This window comes from Mytilus edulis, chromosome 8 (genome assembly GCF_963676685.1).
Source record: "Mytilus edulis chromosome 8, xbMytEdul2.2, whole genome shotgun sequence".
NCBI classification, from domain to species: domain Eukaryota; kingdom Metazoa; phylum Mollusca; class Bivalvia; order Mytilida; family Mytilidae; genus Mytilus; species Mytilus edulis.
This window is the reverse complement of record NC_092351.1, coordinates 38,302,402-38,323,677: the sequence shown is the minus strand read 5'-3', so window position 1 is coordinate 38,323,677 and position 21,276 is coordinate 38,302,402. Positions and strand designations below refer to the sequence as shown.

At 32.1% G+C, this 21,276-nt stretch overlaps 1 protein-coding gene and 1 long non-coding RNA gene across 2 annotated transcripts; one reads left to right on the top strand and one right to left on the bottom strand.

The window, feature by feature from the left end:
- Window positions 1-5,982, top strand: LOC139487000 (uncharacterized). The gene is made up of 2 exons (XR_011655710.1): window positions 1-59; window positions 5,048-5,982. It is a non-coding gene; the product is annotated as an uncharacterized lncRNA (long non-coding RNA).
- A 5,062-nt stretch (window positions 5,983-11,044) lies between these two features.
- On the bottom strand, window positions 11,045-21,263 carry LOC139485493 (uncharacterized). Its single transcript, XM_071270007.1, has 10 exons — window positions 21,181-21,263; window positions 19,746-19,875; window positions 17,357-17,504; window positions 16,372-16,566; window positions 15,456-15,801; window positions 14,849-14,985; window positions 14,255-14,449; window positions 13,633-13,972; window positions 12,485-12,821; window positions 11,045-11,549 (listed from the first exon to the last, which is right to left on the bottom strand). The coding sequence occupies exons 2-10, from the start codon at window positions 19,832-19,834 to the stop codon at window positions 11,516-11,518; spliced, it is 1,821 nt and encodes a 606-aa protein (XP_071126108.1). The 5' UTR covers window positions 19,835-19,875; window positions 21,181-21,263; the 3' UTR covers window positions 11,045-11,515.
- Between the last annotated feature and the right edge of the window lie 13 nt (window positions 21,264-21,276).

Sequence of the window (21,276 nt, the reverse complement as noted above, 5' to 3'; positions counted from 1 at the left end):
AGACTACTACCGTTGAGGCAGTACTGGTTTACACGCCTCCTGTACAGGATAGAATCGTAGTATGTACAATTTTTTAGTTATTTTATTAATTGTGTACGGTCTGTATTGCGATTTTTACCAGTATGTTGTCCTTATTCAATATTCGTCAAGACTTTAGGATTTCTACCTCAAGAATAGATTACCTTAGCTGTATTTGGAAAAACTTCTAGGAATTTGGTCCTCAATACTCTTCAACTTCGTACTTTAATTTGGCCTTTTTAACTTTTTGGGGTTGAAGCGTCACTCATGAGTCTTTTGTAGACGAAACGCGCGTCTGGCGTAAATACAAACATTAATCATGTTATCTATGATGAGTTTATTTAAAGGGAAACTTCGCAAAAAAATCAAAAATTGATATTATGTCCATTCTGTATAAAAATGCTCAAATTTATAGATATTAAAGTTTTATTCCGCTAAATAAGAGATCACCATCGATTTTAAATTTTGAGTATCAGTTCTCTACTCTCCGCCATCTTGTCACCTTCTCCGATGAAAAATCACGATATGTCAATAAACCACAAAGGAACAAAACTACAGTAAACGATGTAGTCGTAATTGCGTGTCGATATCTTGTCAATCGTACGGTTGTTTTATCTGACTGACTAACTTGATACGGAAAATGGTCTTATATTTTTAAATAACCATATAGTCTGTTATTTTTAAACTGATAATATTGTAATTAGTTAAAAAGTCAAGTTCAAATCATAAAATGATAAATAAGTGTTCCGTGGAAATTGTTTTCGAAAATCTAATTCGTTCATAATTCTTTCAAGTAATAAACTTTATTTAAATAAATTCGGATCTTCCCTCATCTGATCACCAGCATGGCTAAAGGTATTACTCCCAAAGGTATTGGAAGGGGTGTAAGGTGACACGTCCAGGTATTCAATCGATTTCCTGTCCGGCGGGCTTGCAAGTTCATGCATCGTTTCACTTCTGTAGGTATTGATCAGTGTACACGACCGTTACTTATAACTTTCCATTTTGAACTATCAGGTGCATGTATAATATACATTTTTGTCTTGCGTGTCCGAAAGTGATATAATATACTAGTCATTACTGAACTCATACGCTTGTTTATAAATAACATTTCTGGTGTAAAGAATATTATTTATAAAAAAAAAAATAACTTACAAAAAAAAAAAAATTGAAGAAATACAAATCTATTTACATATTTTTCCAAGGGTTAATTTGGGAAAATGTAATATATACTCGTTGTCAATAGTTTAGGACAGATTGGAACATACCAGAATTATTGATCTAAAAAAATGTGCGCACTTGTCGACGATTCGTGTATACATACGCCTGGTAGAAAGTTACGGAACTATAGTCAGTAGCGCTATTTAAAATATGTATACATGTATACATTGAACATAAGAAAGAAACATACATTTTGTGTAAATTGTGGTAAAAGTTTTGTAAATAGACTAGTCAACGTATGCCAACAGTATGTAATCAACGAATTCGATAGACTATTGTATACCAAAAGAAGAAGAAGAAAAAAAAGAAACAATTTGATTTAAATACAGGTCAATTTATAACTTGCTTTGGTTCATCGAAGTTAAGAACATAGTAAACTCACAGATTTATATATCAATTAAATTGTTCTCGAATAAAGGACGAAATTCGTCATCATCACAATTGTTCCAACATTCATGTAAAATATATGCAACTGGACGTACACTAATAATCCCCAAGGAATGTGAATATTTTCTAGGAAAACTATTGAGTATCAATTTCGGGATTTATTTTCTTTCTTGATATTCAATGACAGCAATTTAAAGAATAAACTGCTTGTCGGATATTTTTCCGCTTTAGGGGTATTCTTGGAAGTTGAACAGACTTATAATAACATTCACTAAATAGGGAATGATAGCATGGCTAAAGGTATTACTCCCAAAGGTATTGGAAGGGGTGTAAGGTGACACGTCCAGGTATTCAATCGATTTCCTGTCCGGCTGGCTTGCAAGTTCATGCATCGTTTCACTTCTGTAGGTATTGATCAGTGTACACGACCGTTACTTATAACTTTCCATTTTGAACTATCAGGTGCATGTATAATATACATTTTTGTCTTGCGTGTCCGAAAGTTATATTTATACTAGTCATTACTGAACTCATACGCTTGTTTATAAATAACATTTCTGGTGTAAAGAATATTATTTGTAAAAAAAAATTAATACAAAAAAAAAAAATTGAAGAAATACAAATCTATTTACATATTTTTCCAAGGGTTAATTTGGGAAAATGTAATATATACTCATTGTCAATAGTTTAGGACAGATTGGAACATACCAGAATTATTGATTTAAAAAAATGTGCGCACTTGTCGACAATTCGTGTATACATACGCCTGGGTAGAAAGTTACGGAACTATAGTCAGTAGCGCAATTTAAAATATGTATACATGTATACATTGAACATAATTAAGAAACATACATTTTGTGTAAATTGTGGTAAAAGTTTTGTAAATTATTATAGACTAGTCCACGTATGCCAACAGTATGTAATCGACGAATTCGATAGACTATTGTATACCAAAAGAAGAAGAAGAAAAAAAAAGAAACAATTTGATTTAAATACAGGTCAATTTATAACTTGCTTTGGTTCATCGAAGTTAAGAACATAGTAAACTCACAGATTTATATATCAATTAGATTGTTCTCGAATAAAGGACGAAATTCGTCATCATCACAATTGTTCCAACATTCATGTAAAATATATGCAACTGGACGTACACTAATAATCCCCAAGGGATGTGAATATTTTCTAGGAAAACTATTGAGTATCAATTTCGGGATTTATTTTCTTTCTTGATATTCAATGACAGCAATTTAAAGAATAAACTGCTTGTCGGATATTTTTCCGCTTTAGGGGTATTCTTGGAAGTTGAACAGACTTATAATAACATTCACTAAATAGGGAATGATAACATTAAATTCGTTGTCTTTTAATTTTAAACATCGTTGGTCAAATAGTTATTTATGTATATATATACGTTTGGAGACGACGATTATTATAGTAGTCTCAGATTTTAATAAGGACGTTCCCGATTATGAATAAATTTGGTTGACGTTTTTCACACTTGAAAAGAATATCTATTCGTAATTTTTCGATTCCATTCCAATACAAAAGTATTTTTTCTTTATTCGTACATATTATATTCCGCTTCGGTAGAGTTATCTTCAGATAGTTTCATATATTAATTAATACATGGCTTTCAAAAGTCTAAATGCAAGTGTTCTCGTACATTTTTTCGCCCAATAAAGACAAATAAAAATGATTTAGTAAAGCTATTTCTAATTTCTAAGTCCCCCTTTTTTATGAGACATAAATCAAGGACAAGACTTGTATATCATTTCATTCTGACATATGAATTAAGTTTCCCGTCTTTAACCGAAAATTGTGTATTTCTTAGTAAATTAACTTATTTGAATTCAAATAAATAATAGCACCAAATATAATTAAATAATTCCACGGCGACCAATTTTTATTTGTCACCAACTTGAATATGTATTTTTAATGTGTGTATTAAATGCTCCCACTGATCCGAATAGACAGTCACACCTGGCAAGGTGTGCCCTAGAGGCGTGGTTAAATACCGAAGTGCAAATAACAATTTACCTTTCAACAAGCCATCTACGAGTATTGCCACAGAACCGTGAATACACACATCGTATAAACCTAGTCATAGCAGAGATAGTAAAAGGTCAATAATCATGAGTACACCAACATATTGTCTTTACAGATTATTGTACTTTAATTTGTTCACCTTATCAGTCCGAAAATGCATTTATTAAAAATAAATTTATAACTTTTTGTGTTGTCTACAAACATAATTCGAATATATACGTTTAACATAGATAATTTATCTCACGAATGAGTACAATTGAACGTCTGTGCGTTTTATCTTCTTATTATCGGATGGTTATTAGATAAAGCATAAGTCATCGGCGCGCTTACGATTACGTTAAAATATGATTAAAAACCAAGACTTTTAATGATTGTATTTTAAATCCCGGCATGCAAAAATCAGGAGAAAACGTCACGACCTACAGGAAGTAGTTGATATTTTTTCATTAATTATTGAATTTCTCCTTTATTACTGCACATATAGCGATAAAACTTTGTGAATATATATATAATGTCATAATGAACATATTTAAACCATAAGTAAAAAATCGTGAATTTTCCCTTTAACACACACGAGAAAGTAACATACAGTTTAAGCTCAACATATCGTTACAATAAAGGCAACAGTTATATACTGCTGTTCAAAATTCTTTAATCGATTGAGAGAAAATAATTACGGGTTACAAACTAAAACTGAGGGAAACACATCAATTATAAGAGGGAAAAAAGGAACAACAGAAACATTGAATTGCAACAAAAATAAACCCCAAAGCACATAAAATCGAACTATTTGATAACAACTGCCACATTCCTGACTTGAAAATGAGATATCAAGAAAAATCGAGGGTTGAACTTGGTTGTATGGTAAGCCAAACCTCCCACTTATATGGCAATGTTAATATATATCGCAAAAACATCATAGAAAGACTCGTTAATGAAACAGCTAAAACTATATCCACTAGTATAATGAAAAAAGACCAGACGGCATTCTTCGTATTTAATATTTGTTTGGAATTTATTCTTTTAGTAATCCGAGACGCCAACATGTATAATTCTTACTTTCAACTTATATAATCATACGTTTAGATATATATGTATATCTTTTTTTTTTAAATGTGTGTCTTAAGAACTGCGTCAAACTTGTTATATATGTCTTTTTCGGTTTTTTTCTCTTATCATTTTTTAAAACAGACTTATTTGGAAAGGGAGCGGGTTAGGTGCATAGGTTGGGAGAGGGCGTTCTAGAAATATTGGTGAATATAAAGAGATCACAATCAGTATAAACACAAGTTAAATTTGTACCTGCAAAGGTATTGCACCTATGATTGCACTTATATTCATCATGTTAATACTAGTGTGTTACGCTTTTCTTTAGATAACAGCAAAAACTTTAATGGGAAATACAAGTTATTCAGTTAATGTGAGGTTATGACACAATAAGTAATGTAAAGGAAAAAGTCAACGATGTGACAGGAATACCTCCTGAGCTACAGCGTCTACAATTCGGCAATAAAATTCTCCGGGAAAACCTTATAGTCTTTGACTACAATATTCAGATCGGATCAACTGTATACATCATCCAAATACTTGGTGAAAAAAATACGGATACTGAATAGAAAATCAAAAACTATACATACAATGAAAACACCTATGTGGTAGACACAGACTACAAAAAGCCGCCTGTAATGTGTTTGTTTTTTAAGCAGTCAAGAGTTCCTGTATTAATCCATTACCTTGTAATTATTATTCTTTCAAAAAAGGAACAACATTGTAATTGAATAAAAGAATTGCTATAAGATTGAAATGTGTTCAATTTTATTATTGTTTTTTGATAAGATAGCAACATTGATGGTCATGAGATAATAATAGTGTCATTAAAAGTAACACCTTACCCAATGTATATATAAAAAGAAGATGTGGTGTGATTGCCAATGAGACAACTCTGCACAAGAGACCAAATGACGCAGAAGTTAACAACTATAGATAACACGTTAAAAAATTAATATTAAATTGTTTCTTGCATTCATTTCTCATAGATATTCTAAATGAAGATATTTAATAAAATATGTACTTGTAATAAGGTTTCCATGTTCCCACAAAATGCAAATTTGCATGAATAAAAGTCAAGAAAACTTTATTCTTCTTTCCAACCTGCTAAAATTAATCAGTACGTCAACCAATTTCATGCATAATGTTATAATTGAAATAAATAATAATATTGTATTGTCATCTAAACCATAAAGATTTTTATGACAAGGAATAAATGACAAAATAGAATTTCAATTGATAATTATAAATGAACACATAAAATATTATGCGACATATCCCCTCGGACATTAATTGATATGGGAAGCTTCAGAAAACATGGCAACCAGAGAATCATACAAGTGAGAGATTTAGCTAGCTATACTACCAGGTTCAATCCACAATTTTCTACACAAGAAAATGCCTGTACCAAGTCAGGAATCTGACAGTTGTTATCCATTCGTTCAATGTGTTTTAACTTTTGATTTTGCCATTTGATTAGAGACTTACCGTTTTAAAAAAATTTCGGAGTTCAGTATTTTTGTGATTTTACATTTGACTTGTCCGACAATATAGATGAGAAAATTTAAAAAAAAATGATTTCGATCTTTTGAATTTAAGAAGGGAGATAACTTGAACATTATTTTTGAAATTGTAAAAATGTTTGTTACATATACTACTTTTGTATTCCTTTTATCAGCTTAGTTGGTCAGTTTGGTGATAAAAAGTGATTTATTCCTCTATTAAACCAAAAATGTTTAAATAGCAGTAATCATGTTGAAAAATTATGGGAATAGAAATTGAACAATAATTGAAGGCTTGACTCCTTTGTCATCATAAGAATAGAAGTCATGGATTAGGTATCATGTTTACAAAGGGGTTGGATTTTTTATTATTCATAATATTACATATAAATATTTTTAACCAAAAGGCTCGTTATATTGTGGTTGATATAACATTATTTAAATAGATATTGACTTAAGTATGTCTCTTTATATATAAAATTGATGAACCATTACTCTTTGGTCATAATTGTAACGAAATAACATTGTATACAACTAAAAGTAAACTATTATGTGCTGATTGGAATGTTGTACAGGGCAGCAATCTAGAATTCTAGATACATACAATACTATGAGTATGTCACCTAGTTTTACTGTTCAAACTATCCTTTATGATACGAATAAGAACTAGAAATAAAAGAGAAAAAAACAATTGAAGATTTACTGATCAGAGCACCAGCAAACTGGCATAAAAAGTGAGGCATACAAAATTCTTAAAATAATTTTACAAACTAGAGAAAAGTCATACTAGTAGAAAAACAAGGACAGAATTAGTTAATGACAAAATTGAGACATATTTCTGATTAGTCAAGCATTATGCGTGAACAACAGAAATATTATAAAGTTCGGTACCCTTTAACTTCACTTAGTTCAGTTCTAAATTCGTCATTTTTTTTCATCTGTTTATTTTTTTCTCTCCTTATAGACTCTGCAGAACCAAGTATACAACTGATCATATCAGTTGGAATATAGCTGAACTTTTTGTATCATTTGCAAATGAAAATAGATCTATACTTGTATTACATGTATTAGTATAATTTTATGTTTTACTCTTTTTAAACTATCAATGTCAGAATCAGGTGAGACCAGGGTCTTATTTGGTTGGAATTTCCTATTTAATAATAATACTAATGAAGAGTATAAAAAAGAAAAAAAGATTATGATCCATAGCATTAAAATAGTCGTCTACGTGATAGAAAGCTTAATCCTTCGCGCTTTCGTTAAACTACATTATAATTTGTAGATTTTGGTGCATGTTTGGTAAATAAACAAGAACTAACTGAATCATTTTCTAAATATTTTTCTCCTTGATCAACACATTTCGTACACAGAATAACAATTTGATTGCTCTGGTATTCCATAGATATTTTGAACTTACCTATGAATACAATCAAATAATTTACAGATTATGTAATTTTGCAATTTCGGATAATTCTCCTTCCGTAGAAAAGAGAAAATAGACACCAAAGAGGGACGAAAGATACCAGAGGGACATTCAAACTCATAAATCGAAAATAAACTGACAACGCCTGGCTAAAAATGAAAGTAAACATACAGACAAACAATAGAACACATGTCACAACATAGAAAACTAAAGAATAAGCAACACGAACCCCACCAAAAACTAGGGGTGATCTCAGGTGCTCCAGAAGGGTAAGCAGATCCTGCTCCACATGTGGCACTCTTCGTGTTGCTTATGTTTTAACAAATCCGGTAAATAGTCTTATTCGGTAGGTCACATTCATGAAAGGGAAGAGGATTGTAGTTATGACATAAGGAACATATCCGATATCATTTGTGAAACGGTTATTTCATAACAATGAACCAACTCGTGATGGCGTCCGTAAAATTTACGAAGGGATGATTTAAATTTCACCATTTGGAACTCTTGGTTTAATAGCTTCTTTGTAAGCAGCAACCCTCTATTAAGAAAATCATGATAGGAAATGCAAGCACAGGAATATCGTATCAATTGGGAGATATATATCCTGTATGTAGGTGCTGCTGGAATGTTTCTACTTAGAAATAGAAAGTTCGCAATTGGAAAGCTGAAATCATCTCTTTTGTCGTTTTGTTTTCAACCGACCCTAAATGTCAATTTCTAGATGTAAGTCAAGATATGAGGACGACTAAACTGTATCTGTTGTATTCTTTATCCCTAGTTCGATGGGATAGATGCGTTCAACATAGTCACCAATTTTGAATTATTTAGTGAAAGAATGTTATCTATATAGCGGAAAGTAGAGTTAAAGGATATTGCTAACTTCTTATCTTTCTTGTTCCTGTATGAAGTCAGCCTAATAATAATAAAGAAACATGTCAGCAAGAACAGGGGCACAATTGGTTCTCATTGAAATGCCGACAGTCTGTTGAAAAACACGTCCTCTGAACGTAACAAAGATGTTGTCAAATGGACAATCAAGAATCACAAGTCATAAGAAAACAACATTACCATGGCAAAACACCATAAAAACAACAAAAAGACAAGTAAATCAACAAACCAATACATGAAAAACTGCAGACTGAGCAACACAACCCAAATTCAAATGGGATCCCCATTACTTATGTGATTTTATATTTTATTATTATTGCAGTTGTACATAACACATTAAAAGTTAATATATGTCAATGTCTGACTGATGTATACCACACTATAAGTTTTTTTTAAGTGAACATCATATTCATTCTCGATATCTTAACAGATTTGACAATTACAATACTTTATATATAAGAAAATTATAGCCAACTTTAAACGGTATGGGTTTTTCTCATTGTTTCAGGGTGTATTGTGGCCTCTAATTGATATATCCACTCTGATGGATTGTTGTCTCATTAGCAATTATAGCACACCTCCTCATTTTATGTTGTTTTCCAGAATAGATGTATAGTCATGAGTCATGACTGTAAGTTGTGGTTTGACTGCGAAGTGTGTGATTACACTGAAGTAACATATAGGACAGAGCATACTAGTATTTAAATGACAAGAAAATACAAAATCACATAAATACATTTCATTTTTATTAGAAAATAAATATCAAAATGGAATGTATTGAGTATGCGAAAAAAAAAATCCATTAAGCATGCTATTCAAATAAATGCACAACTTCTTAGACACCAGATCCATGTTTTTTTTAAAGATAATTTAGAAAATCTTGCATTAGAATCAATTACAGATGAAACTATTTATATATTTGCCACTGACAAAATGCCACACTGACACAATTGTCATTACATGTAGCACTATGACACAATATCAAAGAGCAGATAATTTAACCATGAAACAAATTCAACCACACTTTTAATAAAAGGTAAACAAGTGTAATATCTGACTTATGTATTATATCATTGATATTTTGGCTGAAGATGCAATAGAAATGTATTTGTATGGCTTAATGTTATTTTTAAAAATAAAACTTTGCGGAATTTTTTTTGAATTATTTCCAATGCAAACTTTCTTAATCATGTATAATATTAATACAAATGTAATCTAAAACTACTAATCCTTGTTTATAATAAATATATATACTGAAACAGACTTAAGTTCCAACTATAGTAATTTTATACTATAAATAATAATTAAGTACATGTAGAAAGTTATAGAAGACATTGGACGGATATTAAACTACCTACACAGTTTCTCTCCCATAATCAACAAGTGAAACTGCAAGCTACTGCTCACTGATGATACCCCCGCCACAAGTGCATAATATTAATAGTGTAAAAATATGCAAGTGTTCGGTAAACAGGAAGTTGTCGAGTGATGAATCTGAAAACGCATCACACGGTATAGCTGACTTATATAAATCCTGAAACCAAATTTCAGAAATCCTTGTATTGTAATTCCTGAGAAAAATGTGACGAAAATTTTCAACTTGGCTATCATGTGTAAAATCATACAAGTGTTCGGTAAACAGGAAGTTGTCGAGTGATGAATCTGGAAACGCATCACACGGTATAGCTGACTTATATAAATCCTGAAACCAAATTTCAGAAATCCTTGTATTGTAGTTCCTGAGAAAAATGTGACGAAAATTTTCAACTTGGCTATCATGTGTAAAATCATACAAGTGTTCGGTAAACAGGAAGTTGTCGAGTGATGAATCTGAAAACGCATCACACAGTATAGCTGACTTATATAAATCCTGAAACCAAATTTCAGAAATCCTTGTATTGTAGTTCCTGAGAAAAATGTGACGAAAATTTTCAACTTGGCTATCATGTGTAAAATCAGACAAGTGTTCGGTAAACAGGAAGTTGTCAAGTGATGAATCTGAAAACGCATCACACGGTATGGCTGACATATATAAATGTTGATACCAAATTACAGAAAGGGTGGATGTGTAGTTCCTGAGAAAAATGTGACGAAAGTTTCATGGGACGGACTGACTGACGGACGGACTGATGGACGGACTGACGGACTGATGGACGGACTGACGGACGGACAGACAGAGGTAAAACAGTATACCCCCCCCTTTTTTAAAGTGGGGGTATAAACACTACAGAAAATTATAGATTAAACAAAAATAAGACAAAATTTTCGAGTCATTATAATTTTTCCTCCATGCATATATATGGGAGCTGAATCTGACTGAAACAATCTTTTCCTCGGGTAGAGCAACCCAAAATGATTTTACATTAATGAACTGTAAATTTACATAACATGACTGTATCAATATCTAAAGAGTTCTTAGCTAATGTTGCAAATCAGATACCAAAAAAACTTTCCAATAGACTAAGCCAAAGTTATCTTAGAAAAACACAACAATGTTAATATTATTTCTTTCTAATTTATACATTCTATGACCGTTGAGTACACATTTTATTATTTTCTAAATAAAATAAATTCCCAACAATCATAATGTAAGCTCTGTCTTTTTACCAAAAAAAGACACAATACAAAAAGGCTGTGCTGGCACACCAAAATCTGGTACCAATTCTTTCTTTTACTTATATTATTTTTGTGTATTTAGAGAAAGTGACAAAAGAGGCCATACGACTGAAATACTTTTTAACAAAAATTAACAATGACAAATTTATAACTTCAAGTTAAAGAAAGTGATTAAATTGATTTGTTTGAAATGTATGTAGTCTATTTAAGAACTGTTGCAGTCTCTAGTCAACCTTCTTCTTGTTATTGCTTAAATGTATATATAGAAAACGTAGGTCAGTCCTCGATTAGATATTAGTACATATACACTTCTGATCCATATATCACTAAATACTGTCGATTTGTCTGTTGTTTATCTCTGATCTAATTAGTGGTTCAGCATAGTTTTTGTTGATACCATCCTGAAAAATAAATACAATCAGATAACAAGGTGGAGAAACAAAGGAAAGGATATGATATGAACCTTTATAGACTCTGAAATTGCAAATAAAGATAAATTACTAAAGCCTTTCAATTATTTGATTATTTTATTGATAAATGAACAAGTTGATATTATCTGTACACTTAAGTAATTGATATACCAGCACCAATATAAAACTATCAAGTCATAACACTTTATTTAGCCGGGTGACATCATCAGTATTGCATGTATTGCTGATGCTGATATACATATATATCTGAATGAGGTTTATTTTATCATTTCTGTAGAAATATCTTAATTGTATAAAGTATGCTCATAATACACCATAATTTAAAGGTTTTCTTCTATCGCTAATCAGGGGGGCCTCGGTGGCCGAGTGGTCTAAGTAGTTACTACTGTAATCACTAGCCAGTCAACACTGAGGTTGTGAGTTCTAACCCTGCTCATGCAGGTGCACTCGACACCAATCTTAATTGACTAGATTGTCAGTTTTCCTATCAAAGGTCAGTGGTTTTCTCCCGAGTATTCCAGCTTCCTCCACCAAAAAAAACTGGCCGCCACGAAATAGCCTAAATGTGGTAGATATAAGTGGCATTAAAACACCAAAAATCAAATCAAATCTATCTCTAATCATAAGAGCAACTCCACTTCCAAAAGTGCCAATTTTTTCTATTTTAGTAGTCGTGTTTGAGTTCTAAAACAAATATTTGTGCATACATTCTAGGCAATGAGGTTTCTAAAACTATATTTAGAATTGACATTAGCTTATGTCCAACTATTTAAAACAACATACATGAATATGTCACATTTTTCTGGTGAAGTAAGGTGTTTTGCATATTGACTTAAAGCAATGGAGCAAGACAATTTGGTGAATACCTGATTCATAGACAGGGGAGATAATCTACAAAAACTTACATATTTTTTATTCTATCCACTCTTTGTTGCATAGATACATCTCCACATTGGAATGATAAAGAATCTTCACAAGTGGTTCTAATAGGTAGGTCCTTGAAATCTGTAGGGGTACTGGACCTTCTTGCATCATCTTCTGCCTCCAGGGCAAAAGTGTCCTCACAGGTAGTATTCTGTCCTGGCTTTATTACACTACTATCTTTAAGGGTACGGATAGGAGACAAGGCAAAGGAGAACTGGTCAGCACTGGTTAAATGAGATGGAATAGAGGTGTTTCCTGAGTAGTTAGCACTATGAGAATTGTGTGAAGGATCAACATGATCTGGTTGGACTGTCTGGCCTGTAAATATAGGTTAAACATGTATAACTTATAAAATATTTAAAATTGAGTAATATCAGTACTGCAAGTGAAGAAGTGCCACATTCAAATTTACAAATGACGGTTACAGTTCTTCAAATACAACTACAATATAACGGTTACAGCTCTTCAAATACAATTGAAATAGAACGGTTACAGCTCTTGAAACAAATACAATATAACAATTACAGTTCTTCAAAAAAAAACAAACAATATAATATAGCTAATATTCCCATTTAATGCAATACTTGAAAAATTAATATTTGAAAGATGTGATAGCGCAATCTTGTTGACTGACTCTGAGGCATGGAATCAAAAACTAGTCATCAAATAAAAGATGGTTATTATTTGTCACACTCTATTTGAATTTATTTTTACTATTATTTTAGTATCTTTAGTTTTTTATGTGTTTTTGGATTGTTGTCTCATTGGGGAAAAACCCAGTGCCAGCACTTTCTATAATTGACATTTTTCTTGCTAGTGGTAATTTTCATTGTGTTAAAAATGAAAAATAAGTATTTTAATCCTAAACAAAATGTACCTATTTTGTGAATATGTTAGTTACAATTTTTGCATTGACATCTTAATCATTAAACAATCACTCTGACAACTATGATACAGAATCTTTTAAACTCTGTACGGAAAGGAAGATTTGAAATAAAATAATCTGCACAAATTCTTCATGCATAGTTGAAAATTAAAGACCAAATCTTAAGCTTTCATTGTAAAAGAACATATGAATTGCAAATAAAGGAACATAGAATTCCTGAAGTTTTACTATACTGATGCCTACCATTAGGTACTTGATGTTGAAGATGATTCTCTTTAGAACCAACATATTTTACATTTGATTCTAGATGCTGGGCCTGATTTGATGGATATGTATGGCTCTCTGCGGTAGTCTTGTGTATTACACTTGGACGGTTCTGCTCTGGTGAATATTTCTGAGATTCTTTTGGACGGATTTCTGTTGTTGTGTATCTCTGCACTTCACTAGGATAGCTTTCCTTCGACATATAGCCCTGAATTTCTTTATGACGGATTTCTTTTGGACTCTGTGAAGTGTACTGGTCTCTTTGGCCATTCACTAGAGGTTCTGAACTTCTTGCTGATGGAGATGAGGATTTTTCTATCTAAAGGTAATAATTAAAACTAAGTGTATTATTATGTTGCAAATTTTCAATTGATATCAAATTGGTCAATCAAATTTAATATAAGGAAAAAATAAGTCAATTTTATGTATTTTTTTCTCTCCAGAAATATGTCATTAAAATCCAGTGTTTTTACATTTAGAATATGACATTTAAAGCATTCAAATTTCAAAAAAGACACAGTACAATAAAGTTGGTGCAATATTTGACCCCAATGTTTTTTCAGAGAGGTCATTTCAAAATATATCAAGCTTCTCTGATTACCTTAGACTCAACAATAGAAACTCTATTTTCCATAAGAACCATTCTGGCTGTTAGATTTTCTATCTGTTGTTGTATGCGAGTCACTACATCAATAAGATGGGGGTCTGTAGAGGTCTGATGGTCTTGCATTAACTTTGTTACTGAGGTCATAGCTGACTCAAAGCCTGATAGTCTTTCTGTTACAAGCTCAACAGACTGTAAAAAGAACAGAATATAAATTTTTATCTTACCTCCTATACATTTCTAGGAATATGATTGGTTAATAGTGTCAACACGTGAGGTTTTCTTAATTTTAATTTTTGAAATGGTGTTTGCCATTTTTAGTGTTTTAATCTTGATTGCCTGAAAGTAAATTCTTTTTTTCCCTCAATATTGGACCTGAACTGAATTATAGAAATACTTACATGTTGAAGCGTAGATAAATGATCCTGCATTTCTTCCTGTGCAACACTTGTACTGTTGTGTATTGGTTCATACAGAGATATAGGAATACTTAATTACATGTTGAAGTGTTGATAAATGATCCTGCATTTCTTCCTGTGCAATACTTGTACTGTTGTGTATTGGTTCATACAGAGATATAGAAATACTTACATGTTGAAGTGTAGATAAATGATCCTGCATTTCTTCCTGTGCAATACTTGTACTGTTGTGTATTGGTTCATACAGAGAGGCATCAGGAGATGTAGCATTTACAACTTCTATATCATCACATTCGTCAAAATTCAATCCTTAAGTTTAAATTCATGATATAATATAATTATTTGAAATAATTTATTAACAATAAATAAATTACATTAGACATGTTCCCACGTCAAATATGGTTTTTTTTCAGAGATAAAATGAAAAATGATAAAATAATCTAATTGTGTGTAAAAATTAAAGGCGTAATTGTCAATATTTTCTTTATCTTAATAAATGCAAAGTAGTTTAAAGAAATTTATGAACATTAAAGACTTATGTACATGTACAAAGATGTGGTTAAAATCTATCTATGAAGTTCACACATTTTTAATAGCCAATTCAAATTGAATTTTTCTTAACAAATCATACTTCTTAATGTCCAGACATGTTTTTTTCATGCATTTGCAAATAAGCGATATCACAAATAACCATAGAAAGTTCCATTGAATGACAATTTTCCAAGAATCAAGCAGATGCATGTGTACATGCTATTAGTCTTTTTAAAAAGTTAACTTACCTTTACTTGCATTGGTATCACTTGTTCTGGACAATTTGCATGGCAGCTTTGCAATAGCAGGGGTCACTACAGCATATCTAAATCCTCTCGATGGATGTTCATCCATCCGCACTATCTCCTTCGTGACTCCAGGAGACATGTTTACTATGGTAACTGGAGATGGTGGCTCTTTGTGTGCCACATGTCTAGAGCCTTGATACTTGGGTGGTTGTTTTAATTCGTTCACAACTTCCTCCGATGCAAATGTAACCTGTTTGTGATCAGCTGATCCTGGACGAGAGGAGGACTTTGCTGTGACTGATTGGGATGGCGGTCTTGTTAAATCTGTCAGTTTGGGTCTAGATGACTTGAAAATGCAATAATTAAACAAATTAAAAACACTGATAAATCTAAATCAAGAATGACTTAAAATATAATACAAGTATATGTGCAAATCAAAAACAAAAAAAGTCAATATCAACAAAAAAACATAACAAGTTGAAGATGTTGCTCTAGTTTTTATGTAAAGTGTATTTTTACATGTTTTTATTTAAATGTATTTTTGATTGAGTTAAGCAATTTCAATTGATATTTTATAGTGTGTATTTGTATGTTGTTATGAAACACTTCTACAAATGTATATCAGGTTATGATGAAGGTTGGTGCCTGTAAAAATCTTTAAACCCCCTGCATTTGTTTGCACCTGCCCTAAGTCAGAAGTTTGTTGTTCAGTGGTTGTCATTTGTTAAGTGTGAACCAAGGGTCATTGTTGAAGGGCGTACTTTGATCTATAATTGTTAACTTTTTAAACATTGGGAATAAGAATTTTTCATTTAGTATTTCGATATCATTTTCTTTCTCATATGAACATGATGATTTACAATGAATATTGTCTATAATCAAGATAATCAAATAACGATTGAATCAAACTCAATACCTTTTTATTGAGATTATGTGAAATGGTAGAAACAGCTGATGTTGTGGACTTTTTATTAGGTTGTAAAGATTTGTTCTTCTGCCTGATCATTTGTATAACATCAGCACACATTATAATCTTTCTCTCAGCAAATCCAACATTGAAGAACTGTTCTTTAGTCACTGGTGGTTTGTAAGTAAACATATCTCTCATCAACTGCAAAGCAAACCAAAATTTTATTAATATCAGTTTTTGATGATCCATTTAACACCAGCTAATCTGAATCATTTTTGTGTGAATTACCTTGTATTTATTATGCATCATATTCACTTGATATTAGAGCCCTCTGACCTTAATTCAATTTTCACGTTCAAAACTTGTCAAAGATAAGCATGACAACCTTTATTTACTAGCAAACAACGTTTTTTGGTGTGGATGCACATATTGAAACAACAACATGAAACACTTCTAGGTTACTAAATAACAGACCAGCACTTATTCCCTCTACTGTTCTCAAACATACACAATTTCGGAGCACCTGAGATCACCCTGGTGGTGTTGGTGTTGCTTATTCTTTAGTTTTCTATGTTGTGTCATGTGTTCTATTGTTTGTCTGTTTGTCTTCTTTCATTTTTAGCCAGGCGTTGTCAGTTTATTATCGATTTATGAGTTTGACTGTACCTCTCGTATCTTTCGTCCCTCTTTTAAACAGTCGCATGCAAAATGACTAACTTATTGGTAAAACGATTTTGCACAAATTTGTAGCCTCACTGTGATTTTGAGATGATAAACAGAAAAAGAACTCTGGTGTTTTGTTTAGTCAAGTTGTTTAGTCGAGTGTTTGGAGGGATTTTGTGACTTGAGTTTATACATTTTATCCCTATTTTTCCATATATAATTTCATAAATCTATATCTATCATCTTTGTTTTTACAGGATAAATATAACATATAACTCTAGTGATGATATGTTTGCATCATGGTTTTAAGTTAACAATGTAACAATACCTTATACACAGCTTCTATAAACCTGAAATCTGTTTTGCCATACAATTCTGTATCTGATGATGAGATCATTTCAGCTATGGCATGACTATAACTGGTAAACAGATAATGATATATTGGCAGGAAAGCTGTGGGTGTCCCCTGTGACATTCTAAAACAATAAAACATCCTATCAATATTCTATTCTCCAAGACATGTAAAAGAAGCTCAGAGGATGTAATCATATTTTCTTATACATTTGTATCTTCAAAACCTTGATGCACTAGAAATGTAAATTTTCAGTACGAAGGAGAAATGTGCTAACATAATAGTTACATTTTAAATTTAATTCAAATAGGATTGAAGTTTCAATAAGTACACAACAGCCCGTGTGGATTTTGCTTTTTCCACCGGCCCACTGTGGACAGCCCCACAAAAGAAATTACATGCCCACTCCTATGGGTGGGCAGAGTGGACCAGCTAGAAATTTTGCCCACCCAGTGCCTATACTCCCACTGTGGACGGGTGGACAAAGCAAAATCCACCTGAGCTGTAGTGTATTCTGTTATTGCTTTGGATGAAAGAATGTGGGTTGTAATTACTATACCAAAGTACATAGATTTTCAAAAGCAAGAAAGTTTGAAGCTTGGAAGTCCATTAGCTATGCCATTGAATTTCAGTAAATCAATAACCATTCAGTCAGATTTTATATATTCTTATGGACTTCAAAAAAATTGTTGCACACATGGTAGTGATTAACTTCATACTAACTATGTCCAACTGCAAGTTACAAGAACACAGAAATGAAACTTCAAATTATCAAAAAGCAAGCTTATATCTTTGCTTCTATCTAATAAGGCCAAAATTTAAATATTGTTTGTTTGCCCTTTTCCGACTGTATGTTTTGAAACAGGGTAGGTATGTAGGTAAAATATTTTATTTTTCATTCCCAAAAAATAACTTAGCTCGGTACATTTTTTGTCATGGGTAGGCAGGTAGGTATAATATTTTATTTAATAGATACAAAATCTGCATGATGTCATTTTTAAATTGAGAATGGAAATGGGGAATGTGTCAAAGAGACAACAACCTGACCATAGAACAGACAACAGCAGAAGGTCTGTATTGCTTTTGTTTAAGTATGCTTTTGCTAAAAAGTAGTACAATAGTCCCAGGAAGTTTTGAAAAAAAATATCATGAAGAATGTGAATTAATTCATATGCACCACTACATTGTAATTTGTTTTCAAATATCAAAATATAGGACTGTGTGGCATATTTTCAACGTTTATATGCCTGGAACTTTTAAGAGTTTCACCTTACACTAATATTCTGCACTACCTACTTTGTACGCTTACCTCGACTGTAAGGATTTCTGTAAGAGATAACTTTGTCCTGGTAAAATGTGTCCCTAGAGTGTTTAAAAATGCTACAAGTCTTGAGCTCAATTGTCACGTATTTCACATCACATAATTTATAAAGGATCTGTTTGGAAAAAATATTCTCCACTTTACTGACATTTGGTTCATGTCAGATATAAATAATATATCAATGCTGGTCGAAGGCATCGTTAACATAATCATCCTGATCTACGGATCACCAAAGGCCATCCCTACATATGTTTCAACGTCCATTTACAAAATATTTTGTACACACGTTGATAATTTTGTATTGGACGAACTCTTTTTTTAATGAACCCTGCTCTTCAAGTATAAAGGCACAGAGTAACATTCGTCATATCTTGAAACTCTCGATTTCACTTCAGAATTTGAAGAGTATCACATGAACGCACTTGATTTGCTATTCGGAACAACTCCAAGTAAATCTAGGGAAAGGCCCTGACTAAGCATAAAAAAAAAGAAAAATTCTGATTTGGTTTGACGTCATTCAAGGGTTTTTCGAGTTTAACCCTGGCTCAGTGAGGGTAGAACCAGGATAAGCAGGGTTAACGTGAGATGTTCTAATAAACTCGGATAGTTGAAACCGCAGTTAGTAAAGTGAACTCAGCCTGATTTCAAAGCTTTCAACATCGATTTCAAGCAAATGCTTTAAAACTCTAAATTTATGCAAGTGGTCATGTCAAATGCTCACGTGATTCCAAACGGACTAGACCTTATACGGGAAAGATAAAACCCGAGGATTCCGGTAAAAAAGTTTTGAGCGGGAAATACAAATATAAGATTTTTGGTAGAAACAAAAATATAAAATTAAATAAAATCTTGCCGGTAAATACAAATAAAAGATTTTCAGGCGGAACAAATTTATAGTGTCGGTCGGTAAAGGGCAAACAAACAATATTTTAATTTAAGCCTAAATATTGTATAAGAGCTGTAAAACCATTATATTATATAACTTCTTGAACCACATCTTTTATTGTTTAAATAAGTGTGTGTAAGACAGTTAATATAAGTTACCCTGTAAGATCCACATTGTCAGAAAACTTGATTATTTTCAATTCCTTCTGAAGTTTTCTCAAATTGTTTGCAATATCACCAGTTGCCATCTCTTGATAATTACATCCGTCTCAGTAAGCTACCCATGTACCTACAATAGATATATAGGTAAATGAGAAATATTATCATGATTATACTGTACCACATAGGCGGATCCAGGGCCCCCCCCCCTTTTCATGGGAAAAATTTGGTTGATTATACATGTATAGGGAATCATTGAAGCATGACTGGAGCAGGGCCCCCCTTAGGTCAGTCAGCGGGCCCCCCTTAGGAAAAGTTCTGGATCCGCCACTGTACCAGATACTGATTTTTATGCCCCACCTACGATAGTGGAGGGGCAATATGTTTTCTGGTCTGTGCCTCCGTTCGTCCGTCTGTCTGTGTGTCCGTTCATCCGTCCGTCTGTGGCGCTTCAGATTAAAGTTTTTGGTCAAGGTAGTTTTTGAAGAAGTTGAAGTCTAATCAACTTGAAACTTAGTACACATGTTCCCTATGATATGATCTTTCTAATTTTAATTCCAAATTAAAGTTTTGACCCCAATTTCACGGTCCACTGAACATAGAAAATGATAATCATGATAATGTGAGTTGGGCATCCGTGTACAATGTACTTGGGACACATTCTTGTTCCAGCTAAATTGAGATTGGCAACCTAATCTTTATAATCAGCTGATACAAACATGGTGTTCAACATTAAAAATTTAATAAACAAGAAGTAAAATTGAATCAACACAGCAAATGTGTAACTTTTAGATGCAGTTGTTGCCTTGGTGTCCATGTTCCTCATACTTGTTACTTAATATATATATGCTATGGACAAATTCTTTATTTTCTATCCTGTCTTGTAAATATATGTTTTAAATTAATGAAGCATCAAAGTCCTAGACTTTGTTAATGTCTTAATCATGCTTGACAATTTCTTGTTTCACAGCAGATGGATGTACACATTATGACTTTTTTCTAGGTAATACAGGGCTGCCACGTATGTTCATGCTTTTTTGGTGGCATTTTTCTTTGATCTATTGACAGTATTGTTTTTTCTCTTTGATCTTTTCAATTTTAGCCAAATCTCAAGCATTTGCTTCATGAAAAGTTGGAACAACTGGTAATATCATGAATATTCTTTCTCATATTAAACAATTAACAATAACTGATCTGCAAATATGATTTATGACTAATACCAAAACGATTGATGCCAAACTGGTACTGTGGCCTAAACGGCATGTGGCCGAACTGGTTGTATGGACGAAACATCTCATAAGCATTTTGACAGTTTGAAAAAGCGGTCTAATTTATCAGTTATTCTATTTTAAACAGTTTTGATAGAACCAAAAACCAACCAGGAAATTATGTAATGGTATTTCAAAGTATACATATATTTTTTTAAATAACATACATGCATTATTAACTCGAAAAAGGGTGTCTTAGACGAGGATTTTTGAACAAGTGTTTATCTGTTTACCGGGAATTTTGCAAGATAAAGTGTAGATCT